Here is a 24,598-nt window from a genome sequence, read left to right as displayed (position 1 = left end):
CACGGGCGGGGTAGGCGGAAGTCAGCAGGGCTGCTTCACGGCAAGCAGTCAGCAGCTGCGATTTTGAGAAGGCACAAGCGAAAAGCAAAAAAAATACAGACACATACAGCTTTTCCCTTGTGGTGGCGAGCAGGGGCGACATCTGTTTGCAAGATAATTACAAACAGATGTCGTCAAAGCTTGCTCCTGCAAAGGAAACGCAATACGTACATGCGTTGCAATAGAAAGCAATGCAAAGCGTTCACGTTTTAGGCCAAAAAAGCTGATCGATTCCAAGAGGCTCCATCCTATTCTGCGCATGCGCGCTGCCTAGGCGAGACCTAAAAATTGTTGTACTACAACTATTTCACAACTCCTAGCGATAAGAATTTGAGGGAGATGTGTTCTAGGTAACAGTCAATCACATGAGATGTTACAGGGACAATCAATGGAACCCCAAATTTTCTTTGATTAAGAAATAACATGCTCAAGAACACTATGAATACATTTTAAATATTTCTTTGATAATCAACATCAATGTCTAGTGGTTACGCCATGAAATGTACCCCAATGAAGGTAAATATTATGGGAGTAGCAACTGCTACAAAAAGCATGAATAATAGATACCACTACAACATGATTGATTCTATTAACCCCTTCCATGCTCATGACAAGGTCAGCTCGTCATGGGTGTTACCTGCGCTGTGTGTTTGACGAGCTGACCTTGTCATGAACAATGGTGATTGATTGAATGCAGCACAGGAGGGGAAAACCCCATAGCAGCCAAGATGTTAATCTACAGCAATCCTACCCTCATTCTACTTCTTCTAAATACAAACCTAGTTTTAGTGTAACACAAACTAAAACCTGTTTTGAGTTTCAGCGATGGTACACACCTGTGTTAGTCCAGATATCCTTTGCTTGGTTTGCCCCAAGACCTTTGCGTTTACTGCATTTACTCCTATTTTGCGGAATTTGTATTTGTTGACCTTCGGACTCTGCATACTTTACCACTGCTAACCAGTGCTAAAGTGCTTGCGCTCACTCCCCTGAACATGGTAAAATTGACTCACACCCAATTGGCACATTTAATTTACTCTTACATCCCTAGTAAAGTGGTACCACATATATCTAAGGCTTGTAAATCAACTACTACTAGTGGGCCAACAGCACTTATTTTCAAGTAGCCCTCTCAAACATGTCTCTGACCTGCCATTGTAGCCTGAGTGCAGCTTTGAGCTGCCTTTTCGACCTGGCAATATAAACCTTTTGCCAGGCCTAAATCTTCCTTTTAAATATGAGTGGTCCTTAAGTTAGGCCCTAAACGGCCGATAGGGCAGTGTATTTTGAAATGTTGAACATACACATTTGAGGTTTACATGTCTTGGTAGTGAAAAACTCTTAAGTTCGTTTTTTTACTACTGTAAAGCCTACCTCTCCCATAGGATAACCTTGGGTCATCCTAATACCTTTTAATAAGTGATACGTTTTTTTGGGGGGGGGGGAACATGTAGAAATATCATGTTTGGTCTCTAAAGAATTGTTATTTAAAATCTTCTTTAATGGAAAAGTCAGGTTTTAAGTCACCGTTATGAAAATGACACTTTTGGAATGCTGTAATTGTCTTGTACTTACCATTAGAAACGTGCAGCCTGTGTCCTGGGTTAAATGATGAGTTTTAGTTAGCACTTGACCTTTGTGTATTCCTCACAGACGGTATCACAAAGGGAAACAGTATTGGCAGGATGGGCCACCCTTCCCAGATGAAAGGGGTGGAGCTGTTCACTGCTACACTTGCACTTCAAAGGAGTTGCCTCAGCATACACACTAAAAACTTCAGTCTAGTCTTTTGTGACTCAAGACATCCTAAGTCCAGGGCGTTATAGTTTTTGGGCTGTCTACGTTTTTAGGGCTCGGACTACGCCCCCGAAGGGGCGGAGCTTCGAGATCCTAATGTTAAAGAAAAAAAAAGGATATGTAGGGCTATGGCCAGGCACATTCCTTAAATTCCATAGTGTTTTATGGCATGTGCCTAGTGATTCGTCTTCGCTGTGCTGTCTATTTAGTAGCCTTGACGTGATAGGCTATATTGACTTTTCGTCCGTCATTGATGTTAGTTTCATGGCATATTCTGTACGTGAACGAGCACAGCAGAGGGATTAATCTTAATTAGGAGCTGTCAGAGTGCCCGTGTAATGCAATCCAGATGATGCGTGCACTTTCACAGCGGTGAGCGCGTTCAATGTAAAATGATGAGGCAGCAGGCGAGGCTCACAGAAGATGACTCATACATGCTCGTCCACACTGTAGTTCTTGTGTTTCCTGAATACTCTCATTTCCAAAGGTCATTTCCTTCTTTTCCTCGCACGCTGCGCTGCACTATTTTTGTCTGTGGTTTAAAAAACGGGGTTTAAAGGCGTTTTATTTTAAAACATTTGGATTCTGGTTCTGTAAGCTTTGTTTCCGAATTTTAATAAGTGCTGACATGCAGACTACTGGTTGAATAAATGATGAAGGTTAAAAGTGACCTTCGTGACACGTGCTGTTGAGCCTGACTCCCAGAGTTAACATGCAGTCATCATTATTTTAAAGTTTGTGGAAAAAACGTGAATACGCAATAATCATGGAAAACAGAGCCTTCCCGCTGTTACAATGGGAATTCACAAATGTCTTGTGTGTCTCACGTAATGCCAATGGCTATTTCATTAGGAAAAATTAGACTCATTGATACATGCACCACCACCAGCAGTACTACCAGTACTACAGCCACCAGTACTACCACTACTACCACCACCACCAGTAGTAACAGTACCACGACCACCAGTACTACCACTAACACCACCACCACCAGTACTACCACTAACACCACCACCAGTACTGCCAGTACCACCACCACCAGTACTACCACTACCATTACCACTACCACCACCACCAGTACCACCACCACCAGTACTACCACCACCCCCAGTACTACCAGTACTACAACTACCACCACCACCAGTACTAACAGTACCACGACCACCAGTACTACCACAACCAGTACTACCAATACCAGTACCACTACCACCACCAGTACCACCATCACCAGTACCACCACCACCAGTACTACCACCACCAGTACTACGGGCAACAGTACCACCACCACCACTAGCACTACCACTACCGGTACCACCACCAGTACTACCACTACCAGTACCACCACCAGCACCAGTACTACCACTACCAGCACCAACAACACCCCCAGTACTACCAGTACTACAGCCACCAGTACTACAGCCACCACCACCACCAGTACTAACAGTACCACGACCACCAGTACTACCACTACCAGTACTACCAATACCAGTACCACTACCACCACCAGTACTACCACCACCAGTATCACCACCACCAGTACTACCACTACCAGTACTACGGGCAGCAGTACCACCACCACTAGCACTACCACTACCGGTACCACCACCAGTACTACCACTACCAGTACCACCACCACCAGTACCACCACCACCAGTACCACCACTACCAGTACTACCACCAACAGTACTACCACTACCAGTAACACCACCTCCAGTACTACCACTACTACCAGTACCACCACCAGTACTACCAGTACCACCACCACCAGTACTACCACTACCAGTACTACCATTACCATTACCACTACCACCACCACCAGTACCACCACCACCCCCAGTACTACCAGTACTACAGCCACCAGTACTACAACTACCACCACCACCACCAGTACTAACAGTACCACGACCACCAGTACTACCACTACCAGTACTACCAATACCAGTACTACTACCACCACCAGTACTACCACCACCAGTACCACCATCACCAGTACCACCACCACCAGTACTACCACTACCAGTACTACGGGCAACAGTACCACCACCACCACCACTAGCACTACCACTACCGGTACCACCACCAGTACTACCACTACCAGTACCACCACCAGCACCAGTACCACCACCACCAGTACTACCACTACCAGTACCACCAACACCCCCAGTACTACCAGTACTACAGCCACCAGTACTACAACTACCACCACCACCAGTACTAACAGTACCACGACCACCAGTACTACCACTACCAGTACTACCAATACCAGTACCACTACCACCACCAGTACTACCACCACCAGTATCACCACCACCAGTACTACCACTACCAGTACCACCACCACCAGTACCACCACCACCAGTACCACCACTACCAGTACTACCACCAACAGTACTACCACTACCAGTAACACCACCTCCAGTACTACCACTACTACCAGTACCACCACCAGTACTACCAGTACCACCACCACCAGTACTACCACTACCAGTACTACCATTACCATTACCACCACCACCAGTACCACCACCACCAGTACTACCACCACCCCCAGTACTACCAGTACTACAGCCACCAGTACTACAACTACCACCACCACCAGTACTAACAGTACCACGACCACCAGTACTACCACTACCAGTACTACCAATACCAGTACCACTACCACCACCAGTACTACCACCACCAGTACCACCATCACCAGTACCACCACCACCAGTACTACCACTACCAGTACTACGGGCAGCAGTACCACCACCACCACTAGCACTACCACTACCGGTACCACCACCAGTACTACCACTACCAGTACCACCACCAGCACCAGTACCACCACCACCAGTACTACCACTACCAGTACCACCAACACCCCCAGTACTACCAGTACTACAGCCACCAGTACTACAACTACCACCACCACCAGTACTAGCAGTACCATGACCACCAGTACTACCACTACCAGTACTACCAATACCAGTACCACTACCACCACCAGTACTACCACCACCAGTATCACCACCACCAGTACTACCACTACCAGTACTACGGGCAGCAGTACCACCACCACTAGCACTACCACTACCGGTACCACCACCAGTACTACCACTACCAGTACCACCACCACCAGTACCACCACCACCAGTACCACCACCACCAGTACCACCACTACCAGTACTACCACCAACAGTACTACCACTACCAGTAACACCACCTCCAGTACTACCACTACTACCAGTACCACCACCACCACCAGTACTACCAGTAACACCACCACCAGTACTACCACTACCAGTAGCACCACCACCACCAGTACTACCACCATCAGTACTACCATTTCCACCACCACCAGTACTACCACTACCACCACCACCAGTACTACCACTACCACCAGTAATACCAGTACTACCACCATCAATACTACCACCACCAGTACTACCACTACCAGTACTACCATTACTATTACCACTACCACCACCACCAGTACCACCACCACCAGTACTACCACCACCCCCAGTACTACCAGTACTACAGCCACCAGTACTACAACTACCACCACCACCAGTACTAACAGTACCACGACCACCAGTACTACCACTACCAGTACTACCAATACCAGTACCACTACCACCACCAGTACTACCACCACCAGTACCACCATCACCAGTACCACCACCACCAGTATTACCACTACCAGTACTACGGGCAGTAGTACCACCACCACCACTAGCACTACCACTACCGGTACCACCACCAGTACTACCACTACCAGTACCACCACCAGCACCAGTACTACCACTACCAGTACTACGGGCAGCAGTACCACCACCACCACTAGCACTACCACTACCGGTACCACCACCAGTACTACCACTACCAGTACCACCAACACCCCCAGTACTACCAGTACTACAGCCACCACTACTACAACTACCACCACCACCAGTACTAACAGTACCACGACCACCAGTACTACCACTACCAGTATTACCAATACCGGTACCACTATCAACACCAGTACTACCACCACCAGTATCACCACCAGTACTACCACTACCAGTACTACGGGCAGCAGTACCACCACCACTAGCACTACAACTACCAGTACCACCACCACCACCACCAGTACCAGTACCACCACCACCAGTACCACCACCACCACCAGTACCACCACCACCAGTACCACCACCACCAGTACCACCACTACCAGTACTACCACCAACAGTACTACCACTACCAGTACTACCACCTCCAGTACTACCACTACTACCAGTACCACCACCACCACCAGCACTACCAGTAACACCACCACCAGTACTACCACTACCAGTACCACCACCAGTACTTCCAGTACTACCACCATCAGTACTACCATTTCCACCACCACCAGTACTACAACTACCACCGCCACCAGTACTACCACTACCACCACCACCAGTACTACCACTACCACCAGTAATACCAGTACTACCACCATCAATACTACCAGTACTACCACCACCAGTACTACCACTACTACAGCCACCAGTAGAGAGTAGAGTAGAGAGTAGAGTAGAGAGTAGAGTAGAGAGTAGAGTAGAGAGTAGAGTAGAGAGTAGAGTAGTGAGTAGAGTAGTGAGTAGAGTAGTGAGTAGAGTAGTGAGTAGAGTAGTGAGTAGTGAGTAGAGTAGTGAGTGCAGAGTAGTGAGTGCAGAGTAGTGAGTAGTGAGTAGAGTAGTGAGTTGAGTAGTGAGTAGAGTGCAGAGTAGTGAGTGCAGAGTAGTGAGTGCAGAGTAGTGAGTGCAGAGTAGTGAGTGCAGAGTAGTGAGTGCAGAGTAGTGAGTGCAGAGTAGTGAGTAGTGAGTAGTGAGTAGTGAGTAGAGTAGTGAGTAGAGTAGTGAGTAGAGTAGTAGTGAGTGGAGTAGTAAGTAGAATAGTAAGTAGAGTAGTGAGTAGAGTAGTGAGTAGAGTAGTGAGTAGAGTAGTGAGTAGAGTAGTGAGTAGAGTAGTGAGTGCAGAGTAGTGAGTGCAGAGTAGTGAGTAGAGTAGTGAGTAGAGTAGTGAGTAGAGTAGTGAGTAGAGTAGTGAGTAAAGTAGTGAGTAGAGTAGTGAGTAGAGTAGTGAGTAGAGTGCAGAGTAGTGAGTGCAGAGTAGTGAGTGCAGAGTAGTGAGTGCAGAGTAGTGAGTGCAGAGTAGTGAGTGCAGAGTAGTGAGTGCAGAGTAGTGAGTGCAGAGTAGTGAGTGCAGAGTAGTGAGTGCAGAGTAGTGAGTGCAGAGTAGTGAGTAGAGTAGTGCCGAGTAGTGAGTAGCGTAGTGAGTAGCGTAGTGAGTAGCGTAGTGAGTAGTGAGTAGAGTAGTGAGTAGAGTAGTGAGTAGAGTAGTGAGTAGAGTAGTGAGTAGAGTAGTGAGTAGAGTAGTGAGTAGAGTAGTGAGTAGCGTAGTGAGTAGCGAGTAGAGTAGTGAGTAGCGTAGTGAGTAGAGAGTAGAGTAGTGAGTAGTGAGTAGAGTAGTGAGTAGTGAGTAGAGTAGTGAGTGCAGAGTAGTGAGTGCAGAGTAGTGAGTGCAGAGTAGTGAGTGCAGAGTAGTGAGTGCAGAGTAGTGAGTGCAGAGTAGTGAGTGCAGAGTAGTGAGCAGAGTAGTGAGTAGTGAGTAGAGTAGTGAGTAGAGTAGTGAGTAGAGTAGTGAGTAGAGTAGTGAGTAGAGTAGTGAGTAGAGTAGTGAGTAGCGAGTAGAGTAGCGAGTAGAGTAGTGAGTAGTGAGTAGAGTAGAGAGTAGTGAGTAGTGAGTAGAGTAGTGAGTAGAGTAGAGTAGTGAGTAGAGTAGTGAGTTGTGAGTAGAGTTGTGAGTAGAGTAGTGAGTTGTGAGTAGAGTTGTGAGTAGAGTAGTGCAGAGTAGTGAGTAGAGTAGTGCAGAGTAGTGAGTAGAGTAGTGAGTAGAGTAGTGAGTAGAGTAGTGAGTAGAGAGTAGAGTAGTGAGTGCAGTGTAGTGAGTAGTGAGTAGAGTAGTGAGTAGAGTAGTGCAGAGTAGTGAGTAGAGTAGTGCAGAGTAGTGAGTAGAGTAGTGAGTAGAGTAGTGAGTAGAGTAGTGAGTAGAGAGTAGAGTAGTGAGTGCAAAGTAGTGTGTAGAGTAGTGAGTAGAGTAGTGAGTAGAGTAGTGAGTGCAGAGTAGTGAGTAGAGTAGTGAGTAGAGTAGTGAGTAGAGTAGTGAGTAGAGTAGTGAGTGCAAAGTAGTGAGTAGAGTAGTGAGTAGAGTAGTGAGTAGAGTAGTGAGTGCAGAGTAGTGAGTAGAGTAGTGAGTAGAGTAGTGAGTAGAGTAGTGAGTAGAGTAGTGAGTGCAAAGTAGTGAGTAGAGTAGTGAGTAGAGTAGTGAGTAGAGTAGTGAGTGCAGAGTAGTGAGTAGAGTAGTGAGTAGAGTAGTGCAGAGTAGTGAGTAGAGTAGTGAGTAGAGTAGTGAGTAGAGTAGTGAGTAGGACATCACAGGCAGCAGCTGTGCAAGCTTCTTACACTCACAAGGAGACCACAGGCAGCTGAGGTGCAATCTTCTCCTACTCACAAGAACGACATCACAGGCAGCAGCAGTGCAAGATTCTTACACTCACAAGGAGACCACAGGCAGCAGAGGTGCAAGCTTCTGACACTCACAAGAAGGACATCACAGGCAGTAACGGTGCAATATTCTCACACTCACAAGGAGATCACTGGCAGTACACATCACATGAACACACTCCATAACACATAGCAACAATACATTGGCATTTACAATGCCATTAGCTCAAACTCAAATAAATCCGAGCCCGATTGCATTTCTAATGCTTGTTATACTTTGCCTGGCCTTTAAGATACAGCCAAAAACTAAGTTTGTGATAACCATCTAGGTTGTAAGGTTTAAGTATTTAATAGATTCATTTTTATTGTATTGTATTTTTGCTACTTTCTGTATCTTAATGTAGTTGTATGTTTCATGGGATAGTCCCTAAACTAAGCATATAGTGAATGAAATCATCAAATTAGGTTTAATATTATCCCCCACCATTGGGGTAATATTTAGTTGCAATATTACCCCACTATAAAGGACATTCCGAACACATGGATGTTTTGGAAATTTGAGGAACATCACCAGCTTTTGGATTTGTATTTGCTAAGTAGCCTAAAACACATTTCCAGCCTTGAACTGATTGGCAATTTGTTCTTCTCAAAGGCATAAATACATTAATTTCCACTGTAGGAATGGGCAAAGATAACTCTAAAAACTGTTGTGAGTGTGGAGGATATAATTTCTCAGTGGTCAAAAGTGTTTTCTCTGTGGAGAAAAAACATGAAGTCATGAAGTTGAACTTGTGCGTCAGCTTTCTCTAATTGTACCATGCGTACAGTTGCATATGGAGAACCCCATTTATATTCATACAACTTAATTTAATTTAATTTGATTTAATTTGCGTGTTTATATAGCGCTAGAATCACTCCCGGGGGAGTATCTCCGCGCTTCGACCGCTGCGAAACCCTTCCTGGCTTCCCTGAGAGATGGTCCCTTAATGGGTATCTCCAGGGTGAGACCAGGCATCCCCGGCGGTCTGGTGGGGCCGTTAGTGAAGATGAGGCAAGCTAATGCCCAGAGTTGCCGAGTGTGATCGCTGATCAGAGTGGGCACCGGGGCGAGAGAATTATCGAGTCCGCTGACCCTGGTCCAGAAACCTGCCGCGCCGGGAATCGAACCCTGGTCCCGGGCCGTCCTCTGCTCTCGGGTCTGCCGCCTCTAACCAGTGAGCCACACTACCTCACTTGGAATTCATAAAACATGCCCATGAATAATACTGGAAACCTGCAACTCTTTTTGGTTTCTAGAAGCACTTTTGGAATCCTTTTTCATTTCTAAAATGACTAAATCTACACCCAAGCAAGGTAGTAAACCTGTGTATGCAGATTTCTGAATGTCTTTTAAGTATCGGGTCTGAGTCTAAGAAGCAGATTGCTGCCCATAAAAGAGACTGCAGAAATGAATACTTAATATCAGTATGTCAGCCAATCATAGGTGTACAGAATGGCTTTGTGGATATGTAGACACTGGGATGTAAATGCTGCAAATAAGGTTTGAGTAGTTGGTGGCCACCTGGCAACATGAAATATTATATAAATAAAGGATTTAAAAACTCAAGAATTGAATGCACTTGCCATGCTTTACGACATTAAGATGAAGAAACTAAATTTCCAATAAACGTTTGTATCTTTTAATTTTCAGCCTCCCGTATGTTCTTGGAAAAGACCAAAGGTGAAGAAGAAGAAAAGAAAAAAAGTGCACAAGATTTACTTGAATGACCACATACGAGAAGGTCAAGCAGAGGCTTGCAGAGATGTTCCTGATGTACTTTCAGAGGATACAGTCATACCGATTGAGGAAACTGTGTGTGAGGAAGAGTGCAGGTATCTGAACGAGTTTGGAGAAGCTGATGCGCTTCCAGAAGAAAATATTTTTACCCTTGATTGTGAACTTAAGGAGAAGTGGGAACGGTATTGGAGCCAATATGGTGAAGGGCTGTTATGGAAGAGCTGGCAGGAGAAGCATCCTCAGCTGGCACCATTGACGACTCCTGAACATGCCTCCCAGCCCTGGAATTCTCCTGACACAAAAGAAGAGTGGGAGCAGCATTACAGTGAGACATACTGGCACTACATGGAACAGTACCGGTACTGGACTGCCCAGGGCTGGACTGTAGATACTTCGAGTATCCACACAGATGGCGAGACTTCTGTTGACATCCCTGGTGGCAACACCGATTGCAAGCCTCCATTTGACAACACCTGTGATGTCCACGCTGACTTTAAATCTGCATTTGAAAACTCCAGTCACTTCCCAAGTGAATGCCAAGAATATAAGTCTTCAGTTGACATTCCCAGTGACCAATTTTGTGAGACTTTATTGACTTCCTCCAGTGATCACACTGAGTTTAAGACCATTGACACCTGCATTGCCTCCAGCAGTAACCCCATTAAGAGTGATACCTCGTACTTAACATCTGACCCGCCAGAAGCCGCACTTGCTGATGCACACAACATTTCTGATGTGTTGGGCTCCTTGCATGCTTCTTGCAAGTATCAGGATGAGCACTTTGATTCAGTTGTTTCCAGGCTCCGGACAGTAAATTTGGATGCAGGAGAAGCAGAACGCAGCAAACTGTCTACGAACTGTATTTATGATGACAGTCAACTACAGAGTCCAAATGATTGTGCAATGCAGTGTCCTGACGTTTCTGACCAAAGTGAACCAAGTGATGGTGTAGCTGGGAAAACGGGTACATCTCCTGGACGTAATGGTGCAGATCAGCCAGGTACGTGCAAAGCTGGGGTTGATCTCCCAATGAGTAGCCTGGGAGCTACTAGTAGAATTCCAGCTAGCTGTAAACAGCTCTTCTGTGTGCAGCCAGTCTACTAAATTAGAAGCCCGGGCTTGGTTGAATTAATGTATGTGTACTAACATTGAGATTATATATTTGAGATGAAAATGTGTTGTTGGAGATAAACTTTGATTTTCCGACATATTTTTAAGCTAATATTTCAGTACTAAAGCATGCGTTGCTAGGGAGACAGTACCTTTGTGCCATGGTCATTGCAGCTGTGGGTGTTATCTGTTATCAATGTAGAAGGATTCCACTTTGACAAAGCCTTTTTTTCACCTTACTGCTGGCAACCGTACCTAATGCACTGAAGTGATGTCTTTTGGAAATCTTACAACAGGTAGCTACTAGTGTACCCTTGTCTGATGTTTTCACTATTACAACACTGTTAATATTAGTAGCTCCAGTTTATTGTCACTGAACATAAGTATCTCTTATTACAGAAATGATTTTAAGACATTTGGTGTAGGCTAATACTAGCAGTGTTAACCCAGGGTTGGATATAAATCAAGATCTGACATTGCTAATGATTTTTTATGCAGTGGAATTGAGAGCAAATTAGTTTTTAGAAAGATTAACATACATTTTTACTCCAGTTAACTGAAACACCCTCCCGAGAAATGGACTCCGATGTCACAAAGGTAATCTTTCAGTGCACTCAGTAAACCACTTTTTCCTGTGTAAAAAGTAAAAAATGGCTCCATACCTGGGGCTGTATTACAGATAGTATCCCAGGGGCGCAAAGCCCATGTTTGCCGGCTTTTTGCACCTCTGCGACGATATTGTAATATAAAAGGAGCCACTTGTGCAGACTCTTCTATAATACTGAGACATTGGTGTAAATGTAGTACCAGTGCTATCTTCAGAGCATGTTGCCTTATTTGAATGGGGTCATAATCCAATGCAAATGAGGGAATCACTTTGTTGTGCGCCTGCACTGTACTACGAATGTGGGCACAGAGGCAGACATGTCCTTTGGAGGTGCACTAATGGTGTGCCACAAAAAGGTGGTGCTCTGTATGTGCACTCCCTTGCACTGTCAGTGCACCGCTTTAGTGCAGCCCTCTATATGGAGCAATGGGGGGCCCATGGACCCCCCCCCCCCCCCCCAGACATCCCCTGCAGGCTGGTGCAGTCACTCCCTGCACGCACCTACAGGGGGATCTCTAACTCCACTTTAAAATGCTGGTGGATTGCCTCATGCACAAAGAAAAACAGCGTGGCTTTCAAACAGCTATTCTGTAGTTCGCAGAATGTGCTGCACGCAGGGGACTGAAAATTCGTTGTGATCCTGAGGTCAGGACATTCATAATAATAGAGTGCACTGTTCCTGTTTGCGCCTGGCGCAGCTGTTTAAAGGTGCTCTGTGGGCAATTAGAGGACAATGCGCCCTACCAGTAATACGGGCCCAGGTGTGAGATCAACTTTCCTGGTGCATCAGTGGAGGCTAGGTTGCTTTCTGAGGGTCATATTAAGGAGGTATCAGGTTGAACACAAAGCATTAATAATAATACATCCTTAACAGCAAGTATTCGAGAGATCCAACACTCCTGTCATTTTGAACTACAATTTCTCGATTAAAAAAATGACTGTGTTTGCTATGTTATATAAACCACACTATAGAATTGGCATGACTTGTGGATTTACACGAGATGCTAAGGCTTTACGGACAAATAGGTGTTGCAGCCTCTATAGGGTTCATGTTTGGGTTTCTGATGAAGGCATACATTTCTTGCTCTTTTTATTTGTGATTTGTACCTAGAGAATGTAAAAGCCTCAATCTTTTTGTAGTCTGTGATCGTGCAGACTACTTTCTTATAGTAAAGGTTTCCAGTTTCCTCATTTATAGGCAGAGCATTAAGAAATCTTGTTTACTGCTTGGCACAGATTACATAGTTTACAAATCCAGCCAGGCCTTTTTTTTCAAGTCTGTGTTTTTTCCCTGTTTTTATTTTTGGTTCGTGTTCACTGATGCAATATTCATTTGTCTGTGTTTGGGATCCTTCACAGTGATTGAAATGTTGTGGTAAAGAGTAGTTATTATCAAGTTTTCTGTAGCGTTTCATTTTTAGGTTTTGCCTAGGGTAGCGCTTGCGTTGTCTCTTCGAGACATGCTGTATTTAGGATATGTGCATAAAGCTCTGCCCACTTTCCACCCATGTTTTTAATTGGCCCCTGTCCTTTGTAAATGTTGGCTTTTCATCGGTCAATAGGCTTATTAGTCCCTCCTTAGTACCGCCTTGCCTCTTCTTGTAACCTCCCATGAAGACACCCCCTGTTACATGTATTGTTACTCCCTAGGTTTTAATTACAGCCTCAATGCTCTTTTTTAGGTCTCGGTTGAGCCAGCGTATGCGTTGCTCTGGCGAGACATTTAGTAACTGCGTTTTAAAAGTGCTACCCACAGGCTTTTGCCGGCCACCAGCTTGCTGTTACGCGCACAAGCGCGAACGACGTGCACAGCTGCCATCAGGCTTTCTGTAATGGCTCATTAAGCCATACAGCGCGCGCGTGAATCCCTACCCCTTGCCTTCTCCCAGTCGCTCCTTGTCAGCTTCTCTTATTACAAGCTTCCCGTGACAAATGCTTGTTTTTATTTCCTGTGCTTTCCCCTCTGCCTCAGTCAGATAACTTTTGCGGTTTGGTTTTCTTTTGCTTTCAGCACTCCACCTCTCTCCCTTGTTTTATTAATCTTCGTGATAAATAATGTTTCTCTGCCACTGACCCGTACGTACGTCAGCCCTGCCGCGCTTCAACTCCCTCCCCCTCCCTCACCACAGAGCGTGTCTTTTATTTAACTTTCGACCCGGCCGCGCTTCAACTCCCTCCCCCTCCCTCACCACAGAGCGCGTCATTTATTTAACTTCCAACCCATGCCACAGTGAGGAGCTGCAGAATACAGATTGACCGACCTTACTATTGGCACGGTGTATTTGTGCTGCCAAGAAGCACCTGCACATTGACATTCCTAAGGAAAATTCCTGCTTGTTGTCTGGGTCCCACAGATCATACCGTCAGTTATTTTCCAATCCGTAAGACTGGTGTTTTTTTATGTCATGTTTACTTTACGACAGCCCACGCCATTTTTAATATGATTCTAAGCGTGAATGGACCACTCGGCCACATCAATAAAACTGGGAAGTTTTTCATAAAAAATGCAAAAAATCAGCACGCATCCGCTTCTTGAACATCTCGCTTCATGTTAACAATGCTTCTTTATTTTGTAGCAGTTTGTCGAAGCACCACACCTCCCTCAGAGTGCACACCGCCCTTGCAGCAGTACTCTGTCTCACTCCTACATTCCCCGCTACTGCGCTTCATGTTTTGGACAGCAGGATACAAACAATGCATGTTTATTTTAGCAAACCGCACTAAAATAAGCAAGCATTGATAGCGCTGTGCTGTCTAAAACATGAAGAGCGGTATACTCCAACACCGTGCTTCATGTTTTGTTCCTGGACACCCGCTTCATGTTTTGGACACCAGGGTGTTAACAATGCATGTTTATTTTAGCAAACTGCGCTAAAATAAGCAAGCATTGATAGAGCTGTGCTGTCTAAAACATGAAGCGTGATAAACTCCAAAACCGTGCTTCATACTTTGGACAGCACAGTGCTAACAATGCTTGTTTTTTTAGCAGACGTGCTGTCAGCTTCATGGTGTGTTTTAATTTTTTCCTTTCCATATTGGGCCAACCTCCACCCTCCCTTACTCCGTCCCTGCCTCCACAGCACCCATGGCGCTACCTCTCTCCCGGCCAGCCAGCAAGGTTTATGGGGTCTAGTTTGACGTCCCCCTCGGATTTGCACAGCGTAAACACAGTCAAACACTGCAAGTCTCACCACGCTCCGTCCCTGAGCCCCCAGAGTTCAGATTAGAACCCCAACATGATGAGAGAGTGACCGCTCCAAGCCTGAGGTTCAGCATCTACTACAAATCAAACCGGGCTGGATCGCTTCTGCTCAAAGATCCCCCTTTGACAGAAATGCCCGAAGTCCACATACACTTATGTAGCACACTTTTTATCACACTACAGCCCATGCTTTCTTTTTAAATAAATAAAATACATTTACTCTACCTTGTCTCTCACTAGAATCTTAAATATGAATTTGCCCATATCCCCTCTTTAGGTGGAGCAAACCTATATAAAAAAAAACAACTGAGGTTGTTCTGCATTTTTACAATATCCCTACTAAAATGGTGTTCAGACCAAGAGAATGTATATGGGCATTTTCTGCCCCACAAGTGATTTTCTTTTCAGATTTGACACCACCCAAATAAAGGGAGGCTGACAACTTACACTGACATCATATATTTGAAATGCTTGCCATCATTTGCTTCTATAAAAAGTGAGACTGTACGTTTCTTCTAATTTGATGGACAGCCTGCCACCATCTTTGTTTCTTCCCAGAGCAGGGGAATCCCGTTTAGTGCAAAATCCTCTGTTTAGATCAGGTATTCACACAGAATATGTAAAAGCACTTTAATGAGTGATGCTGCAGCTTAACGCACAGACCTGTGGAAGGCATTGAGCAATCATTGTTAACAGGGATATATTGTGCCATGGGTTTCAAACCGTGTTACCGAAAAGTATATGATGCCCAAATGGACTATGAAACATTCTGAGCCCCATGAGAGAACCGTGTGCATGCCCCTTCGTTCCTCAATCCGACCACATTCATGTCTGTACTGGTGCCGTGGAGTTAAACAGGAGGGTAGTGAACTGAAAAAGGGGGAAATAAAAGGCCAAAAAAGTATCAGGTCTCACTTTTCGCCCCTTTGCTGCCTCTTACCTCTTTACGCTGTTCTTTCTTTCATTGGGCTCCAAGTAGCAAACAATGTTGTATACGATATTGTATTGCAGTTGCATTAACACTTCAAACCCCGATGAGATGCTGAAGTGAGTATCACAACAAGGGGTGGTGAGGGACAGAGTCTCTGAATTAAGCAGAAAGCTCTCACCCAGTCAAGAGATCAGGGCTAGATCCAACACCGTTTTTTAGCTCACTGCACCATCCCAGTTTCAGAACCTGGCTGTATGCAAATTAGTCTGTTCCTGTCCCAGTGCATGATGGGAACAGGGCAAACCAAACTACAAAAGCCAATTCTTTCACTGGGAAGGAAACAAGCTCCCGGGGACCGGTTTCTGGCATTACAGCCGTCTTCGGCCCGGTTTGCTTGAATCCTGATGGTGCAATGAGCAAGGGTCTCACATCTGAGAATACCCTTCCACGCTTAGGGTGGACAAAAATATTTACAACAAGGGGTGGTGAGGGACAGAGTCTCTGAATTAAGCAGAAAGCTCTCACCCAGTCAAGAGATCAGGGCTAGATCCAACACCGTTTTTTAGCTCACTGCACCATCCCAGTTTCAGAACCTGGCTGTATGCAAATTAGTCTGTTCCTGTCCCAGTGCATGATGGGAACAGGGCAAACCAAACTACAAAAGCCAATTCTTTCACTGGGAAGGAAACAAGCTCCCGGGGACCGGTTTCTGGCATTACAGCCGTCTTCGGCCCGGTTTGCTTGAATCCTGATGGTGCAATGAGCAAGGGTCTCACATCTGAGAATACCCTTCCACGCTTAGGGTGGACAAAAATATTTACAACAAGGGGTGGTGAGGGACAGAGTCTCTGAATTAAGCAGAAAGCTCTCACCCAGTCAAGAGATCAGGGCTAGATCCAACACCGTTTTTTAGCTCACTGCACCATCCCAGTTTCAGAACCTGGCTGTATGCAAATTAGTCTGTTCCTGTCCCAGTGCATGATGGGAACAGGGCAAACCAAACTACAAAAGCCAATTCTTTCACTGGGAAGGAAACAAGCTCCCGGGGACCGGTTTCTGGCATTACAGCCGTCTTCGGCCCGGTTTGCTTGAATCCTGATGGTGCAATGAGCAAGGGTCTCACATCTGAGAATACCCTTCCACGCTTAGGGTGGACAAAAATATTTACAACAAGGGGTGGTGAGGGACAGAGTCTCTGAATTAAGCAGAAAGCTCTCACCCAGTCAAGAGATCAGGGCTAGATCCAACACCGTTTTTTAGCTCACTGCACCATCCCAGTTTCAGAACCTGGCTGTATGCAAATTAGTCTGTTCCTGTCCCAGTGCATGATGGGAACAGGGCAAACCAAACTACAAAAGCCAATTCTTTCACTGGGAAGGAAACAAGCTCCCGGGGACCGGTTTCTGGCATTACAGCCGTCTTCGGCCCGGTTTGCTTGAATCCTGATGGTGCAATGAGCAAGGGTCTCACATCTGAGAATACCCTTCCACGCTTAGGGTGGACAAAAATATTTACAACAAGGGGTGGTGAGGGACAGAGTCTCTGAATTAAGCAGAAAGCTCTCACCCAGTCAAGAGATCAGGGCTAGATCCAACACCGTTTTTTAGCTCACTGCACCATCCCAGTTTCAGAACCTGGCTGTATGCAAATTAGTCTGTTCCTGTCCCAGTGCATGATGGGAACAGGGCAAACCAAACTACAAAAGCCAATTCTTTCACTGGGAAGGAAACAAGCTCCCGGGGACCGGTTTCTGGCATTACAGCCGTCTTCGGCCCGGTTTGCTTGAATCCTGATGGTGCAATGAGCAAGGGTCTCACATCTGAGAATACCCTTCCACGCTTAGGGTGGACAAAAATATTTACAACAAGGGGTGGTGAGGGACAGAGTCTCTGAATTAAGCAGAAAGCTCTCACCCAGTCAAGAGATCAGGGCTAGATCCAACACCGTTTTTTAGCTCACTGCACCATCCCAGTTTCAGAACCTGGCTGTATTCAAATTAGTCTGTTCCTGTCCCAGTGCATGATGGGAACAGGGCAAACCAAACTACAAAAGCCAATTCTTTCACTGGGAAGGAAACAAGCTCCCGGGGACCGGTTTCTGGCATTACAGCCGTCTTCGGCCCGGTTTGCTTGAATCCTGATGGTGCAATGAGCAAGGGTCTCACATCTGAGAATACCCTTCCACGCTTAGGGTGGACAAAAATATTTACAACAAGGGGTGGTGAGGGACAGAGTCTCTGAATTAAGCAGAAAGCTCTCACCCAGTCAAGAGATCAGGGCTAGATCCAACACCGTTTTTTAGCTCACTGCACCATCCCAGTTTCAGAACCTGGCTGTATGCAAATTAGTCTGTTCCTGTCCCAGTGCATGATGGGAACAGGGCAAACCAAACTACAAAAGCCAATTCTTTCACTGGGAAGGAAACAAGCTCCCGGGGACCGGTTTCTGGCATTACAGCCGTCTTCGGCCCGGTTTGCTTGAATCCTGATGGTGCAATGAGCAAGGGTCTCACATCTGAGAATACCCTTCCACGCTTAGGGTGGACAAACATATTTACAACAAGGGGTGGTGAGGGACAGAGTCTCTGAATTAAGCAGAAAGCTCTCACCCAGTCAAGAGATCAGGGCTAGATCCAACACCGTTTTGTAGCTCACTGCACCATCCCAGTTTCAGAACCTGGCTGTATGCAAATTAGTCTGTTCCTGTCCCAGTGCATGATGGGAACAGGGCAAACCAAACTACAAAAGCCAATTCTTTCATCACCACCCCCTTTTGTAAATCGATTTTGGCCACTATAGGTGTGGCAGGGTATACTCAGACATGAGTCCCTTTCTCACTGCTCCATCAGGATTCAAGCAAGCCGGGCCGAAGAGGCTGAAATGCCAGAAACCGGTCCCCGGTAGCTTGTCTCCTTTCTAGTAAAGAATTGGCTTGGTAGTTTTGTCTGCCCTGTTCCCATGATGCACTGGGCCAGGGACAGACTGATTTGCATATAGCCAGGTTCTGAGCTGGGATGGGGCAGTGAGATAAATAACGGTGATGGATCAAGCCCTGATCTTTGGACTGGGTAAGAGTGGTCTGCTCAATTCAGACACTCTGTTCATCACCACCCCCTTTTGTAAATCGATTTTGGCCACTATAGGTGTGGCAGGGTATACTCAGACATGAGTCCCTTTCTCACTGCTCCATCAGGATTCAAGCAAGCCGGGCCGAAGAGGCTGAAATGCCAGAAACCGGTCCCCGGTAGCTTGTCTCCTTTCTGGTAAAGAATTGGCTTGGTAGTTTAGTCTGCCCTGTTCCCATGATGCACTGGGCCAGGGACAGACTGATTTGCATATAGCCAGGTTCTGAGCTGGGATGGGGCAGTGAGATAAATAACTGTGATGGATCAAGCCCTGATCTTTGGACTGGGTAAGAGTGGTCTGCTCAATTCAGACACTCTGTTCATCACCACCCCCTTTTGTAAATCGATTTTGGCCACTATAGGTGTGGCAGGGTATACTCAGACATGAGTCCCTTTCTCACTGCTCCATCAGGATTCAAGCAAGCCGGGCCGAAGAGGCTGAAATGCCAGAAACCGGTCCCCGGTAGCTTGTCTCCTTTCTGGTAAAGAATTGGCTTGGTAGTTTAGCCTGCCCTGTTCCCATGATGCACTGGGCCAGGGACAGACTGATTTGCATATAGCCAGGTTCTGAGCTGGGATGGGGCAGTGAGATAAATAACGGTGATGGATCAAGCCCTGATCTTTGGACTGGGTAAGAGTGGTCTGCTCAATTCAGACACTCTGTTCATCACCACCCCCTTTTGTAAATCGAAGTGAGTATCAAGCAGATAGGTGGAAGTGTCAATCTGCCATGTGATCTGCGTGAGCAGTGTTTGATGGGTCTGAGGACCAGTGTGATTCCCTTTTTGTGGTTTTGGTGCAGCGTCTTGGTGTGTAATTGGGTGTTTTGTAAACTGCTGTTGTATTGGGAACTCTGCAGCTGTGTACAATATATTGCATTTGGGGTGCTGCATTAATTACAACAATATGTTATGCTATGAGGTTTTGTTAGTACACACATTTCAGAAGCGCAGTCACAATGCTTCGGTGCTTTAAATGGGCAGGTACTGAGCGCTTGAACTGCTTCAATTTGAACAAGCATTGGCATAGCCAATAGGTCTTGTCTTTGGGACCTTATGAGAATTTTGTTATGCAGCACAATATCGTTGGAACCACAGCATCAACTGTTGCATGACTAAACACTTATAAGGTCCCAAAAGCGAGACCTATTGGCTATGCTAATGCTTGATTCTTAAAAGGCTTCAGGCAAACACACACTTGCTCTTAAGCTAGGCTGGCAGTGGTTACTTTGCTCACTAGAACATGTTACATTTATCTAAGACACACTATAAATTTCCCTACATCAGCTCCACACAGAGTACAACCTAATCCGAAATTAATGTAATCATTATTTGTCACATTTCAAACCTACTAATTGTATATATGGACATAGCTATTTGAATGTACTCCTACTACTGTCTTGCATGCAATGTTTTATGGGTAGGGTGGATTTACTACATGTTCTGCAGGGTGCAGTACCATATGTGACCAAAAGAGGTCCGCGGTGCTGTTGCCTTGCTCACTAGGGACCTCTAGGAGCAGCTTGCGGTACTGCACAGAGACATACAATGTCCAAGGGACAAAATTCCACTGAGATCTACATGTCCTGTAAAATCCACTTGTCTCACCTACTCCTGTCCCACATCAAACATAAGGGCTCCGGCTGACAGAGAAACATTAATATATTGTTGCTTTATTAAAATCAGTATACCATTAAATGCTGTGCAATAATAATGCTAAAGGAAAACTTGACAAGCGATATTATCCCTTTTATCCAAACATATAGAAATTGAAAAGAAATACAACAATAAACGATTATGCATGGCAAGATGCTCTAAAACCCATATTAGCAATACTTCAACAGTTATGAGAGATGTTGCCTTTTATGTCTGCACACATGCTTTGTGCCTCCTGTTGTTTAAGCCAGAGATCAATAGCAGCAGTCCACTTCAAACAGAATTTACAACAGCGTTGGAAGGAGATCGGAACTGAAAGCTGCATTATATGCCATGGGCTCACTTCAAATGTGTCCTACGGTCACATCTGGCCACACCTGTACTAAAGGAAACTGCACTGAAACTACTCAAATGAAAAGGTCATGGCTAAAGCCAGAACTAAAAGTGATGACGCAATCACATATCACACCAGTTACACATGCATGCTTGATGATCATGTACATTTATCAGAAAACTGCACGAGCAGAATTACTTCAGTGCCATTCATTTTTTTATTTACTGCCTGATCAGAGGGATCTTGCTTTTCTGACCTATTGGTTTTGCCAGTGCTTTTTGCCCATGCTGTGCATTATTAGCAAAAAGCTTTTGGCTAATGCTGTGTAGCATTGTGAATATAAGAGGAAAAACAAACAGCCATGATGACTGGACCATTTCCTAGGCTCACAGATTTATGAGGATGTGTGCAAGTGCGGGCCTCATCATAAATGCATGCGCCTATGGAATAAAGGGGGCACATGTTTTTGAAAATATTTATTTACTGATCAAAAATGGACCCCCTTTGGCTTGCCTACAGACACAGAAGCCTGTTTTATGCCCTGCCACCGAGCTGGAATCTCACAGATTATGTCTGTCAAAAATGTATAATTAGAAAACAGAACCCTCATGCTCGATTTGCCCACGCCATCAGTCTTGACATTCTATGATGTACCACACTGAGTGCGTGCCATTAGTGAACTAAGAGGCAAGACAGTTGTCATGTGAACACTGTATGTGGACAGAATATTATAGAACATTGTAGTCTAGTAATTAAAAAACAACAGGTTTTTGTACGGCTGGTATTCTGAACGCATGCATTTGAAAGTGCTTCCATTCTCGATTATGAAGATAAAGTTTTGATGAAATAAATATTTGCCTAAGATCACACAAAATAAGCATGGAAGACATTTTTTATCTAGCCAGATTCTCTTTCACAAAGAGTACTTAAATAGTTCCAGGCCGTCATGAAGAATTCTGCAACATGACACAAATAGCAGAATTTGATATTATTAGTACATTGAGGCGGCTACTGTGTTCTATGGAAAACAACGTTCACTTTCCGAAATAAATATATTTTTCACCCACATTCAGATATGGGCTTGAAGTCCTGCCACGGCGTTTTAGGTCTTAACAAACAATAAGAATGGTGCTATTTACGCGTCGTGCCTCTGTTCCAGACTGACAAGACCCTCCTCAAGACCATCATTATAGTGAGTCCCGCAAATGCAATGCCACCTTTGGGCCTCCCTCTATGGTACCTCCTTACCCATTATCCAGTAATGCCAGTGTCCTTTAACAATTTTTAGCAAGCCTGGCAGCTCAAGAATGATAAATTGCCGTACTGACACGGAGGCACCGCCGCAGCTTAACAAAATGCGTACAATGATCCAAATTAAGCTTGAAAAATAGAAGGCACTGGTCAATTGATTATTTACTCGCACAAATGGGAAAAATATCACCCATTTGTGAGGGAAAATGCCATATCATGCATATCTGTCACACGTCTGGTGTGAAAGGGAGTTTGAATCTGCTCTGCCCATCAATGTAAACGCTGTAGGCACTACTCCAATAGCAGTGATGAGGTCGATGGGAGCCCGCGCTTCCTGCAGCCACAAGGGTATCTCAGTACACACGGTCCGTCACAGCAGGCACAGCAGTTCTATTCTATTCGGAACGATCTGCTCGAAAAAATAACCCTTTTGAACACTAGCAATGCTTAAAAAAAATATATTTTAATCACTGTATTGAGAAGTTTACGTACAAGAGGTGAGATTTGCAGAGACACTGTCCATGATTCTCAGAAATTCCATAGAAGCAAAGGCCCTTACACCTGAAAATGGACATTACCAGAGATGAAAGGCTTTAAAAAATGAAAGCATTTCCAACCCCCTAAAAAGTCCATGCAAAGGATGGGAAAGTTAAAACCTCTCCCCTTCCAGTGACACAATAGCGACTTTCACACTTCACAAATAAATGCTTTTCCACCTTATTGAGAACACCCCTCACACTGCTGCATCCAGTCAGGAGAAATGGTATCTCTGTAGGGCAGGCGCGCGGTGCAACGCCCATGGGATCAAAGAGCTTCAGACCCCACTCCGTCCCCCCTCCCCCTCCCCCTCTTGTGTGGCAGCCCGGGCTGAGACAGCTTTCTCAGCGCGCACACAGCCACAACCGAGTACTTCACAGGTCTTTTAAAGACCATTCACTTGTTAACCAAGTTTTTCTTAATTGTGATTTCACCCCTTCTTAGCGCTGCATCACCACTCTCTGCCTATGGCTAGTAGATTAGCCCCCCCCCCCCCCCGAAATGTGCCTCCTTCTAGTTGTTCCTCTGCTGTCTGCCTTATTGCGTTTAACAATCCACTATGCAAATGTTCAAGTGTTTTATTTATTTTTTTAAATTTCTAAAGCGCACAACTGCCTTACGGCGTCTCGGCGCTAATATTTGCATATTGCAGATTGCGAGGGTTATAAGATGTTACTGGTTAAAGAGCCAGGTTTTAAGATGTTTTCGAAAGGAAAACAACGAAGTGTGTTCCTTAATCTGAGAGGGAACCTGGTTCCATAATTTGGATGCAGCCACTACAAAACGTCTGTCTCCCCATGTCACCTTTTTTGTTGGGGGGATTTGGAGCTGTTGGGCCGTAGATGACCGCAGTGTTCGGCTAGGTTTGTAGATTTTAAAAGCGTTTTTAAAAAAGTCAGGCCCATTATTTTTCAGCGCCTTGTAAGTGATACACATGGCCTTAAACTTTATCCTGCTTCTTATAGGTAGCCAGTGAAGCTCTCGAATTGTGGGAGAGATAGAGGCATATTTTGGAATCCCCATGAGGATCCTTGCAGCGGCATTTTGGACAAGCTGTAGCTTGCTCACCACTTGTTCCTGTGCATTGAGCAGAAGGCCATTGCAGTAGTCCACCTTGGATAGTACCAAGGAGGACATTAAGGTTTTGCCAGCAGTAGGAGGAAGAAAAGGGAGCAGTTTCTTCACCATTCTCAAAGTGTAAAAAGAGGCCGAAACCACGGCATTGGCGTGACTAAGGAATGTGAGCTTGCTGTCAAAAAGCACGCCCAAGTTTTTCACCTTGGCTACTGGCAGTGGAGGTATACCCAGTTCCGAAGGCCACCAGACTGGAGACCAAGACGGAGTTAGTTCGCCAAAAACCAGTACCAGCCAAAGTGCGCTATACAAATACGGTTTTACATTTTTAAAATATTTTACAAGTACCTAACCCTCGGTGCACAGTGAAGTCATGGTACCCCTCTGTATATCGGTGAAAATCGGCTGTATACAAACACCAACTTTCCGGTTCGATTGTTTTATCCTCATTGTGGCGCCCTCATCCTCGAGTCTGAAGTGAAGTTCCCAGACTGAATTCCTTCTTCCTCAAAGGAAGTACTGGAGCGGATACTGCACGCAAATGGGTTATCAACTTCCATGTGTTCGAGGCATGTGGGCTGCTGAATTCATATCTGTGCATAGATCGCCGCCTAGTGTTGGGTCCGGATGATTGCACATTGTT

The 24,598-nt window shown here is 45.4% G+C and overlaps 1 protein-coding gene across 1 annotated transcript in view; it reads left to right on the top strand.

The window, feature by feature from the left end:
- Positions 1-24,598, top strand: part of TGS1 (trimethylguanosine synthase 1) — a 167,460-nt gene that overhangs the window by 35,568 nt on the left and 107,294 nt on the right. The window contains exon 4 of the mRNA XM_086949788.1: positions 10,045-11,131. Within this exon, the coding sequence (XP_086805914.1) occupies positions 10,045-11,131 (1,087 nt within the window). The remainder of the gene's footprint in view (positions 1-10,044; positions 11,132-24,598) is intronic.

This window comes from Lissotriton vulgaris, unplaced genomic scaffold (genome assembly GCF_964263255.1).
Source record: "Lissotriton vulgaris unplaced genomic scaffold, aLisVul1.2 SCAFFOLD_3828, whole genome shotgun sequence".
Taxonomy (NCBI): Eukaryota; Metazoa; Chordata; class Amphibia; order Caudata; family Salamandridae; genus Lissotriton; species Lissotriton vulgaris.
Note: the sequence above shows the minus strand (reverse complement) of the source record. Positions and strands in the feature narration are given on the sequence as shown.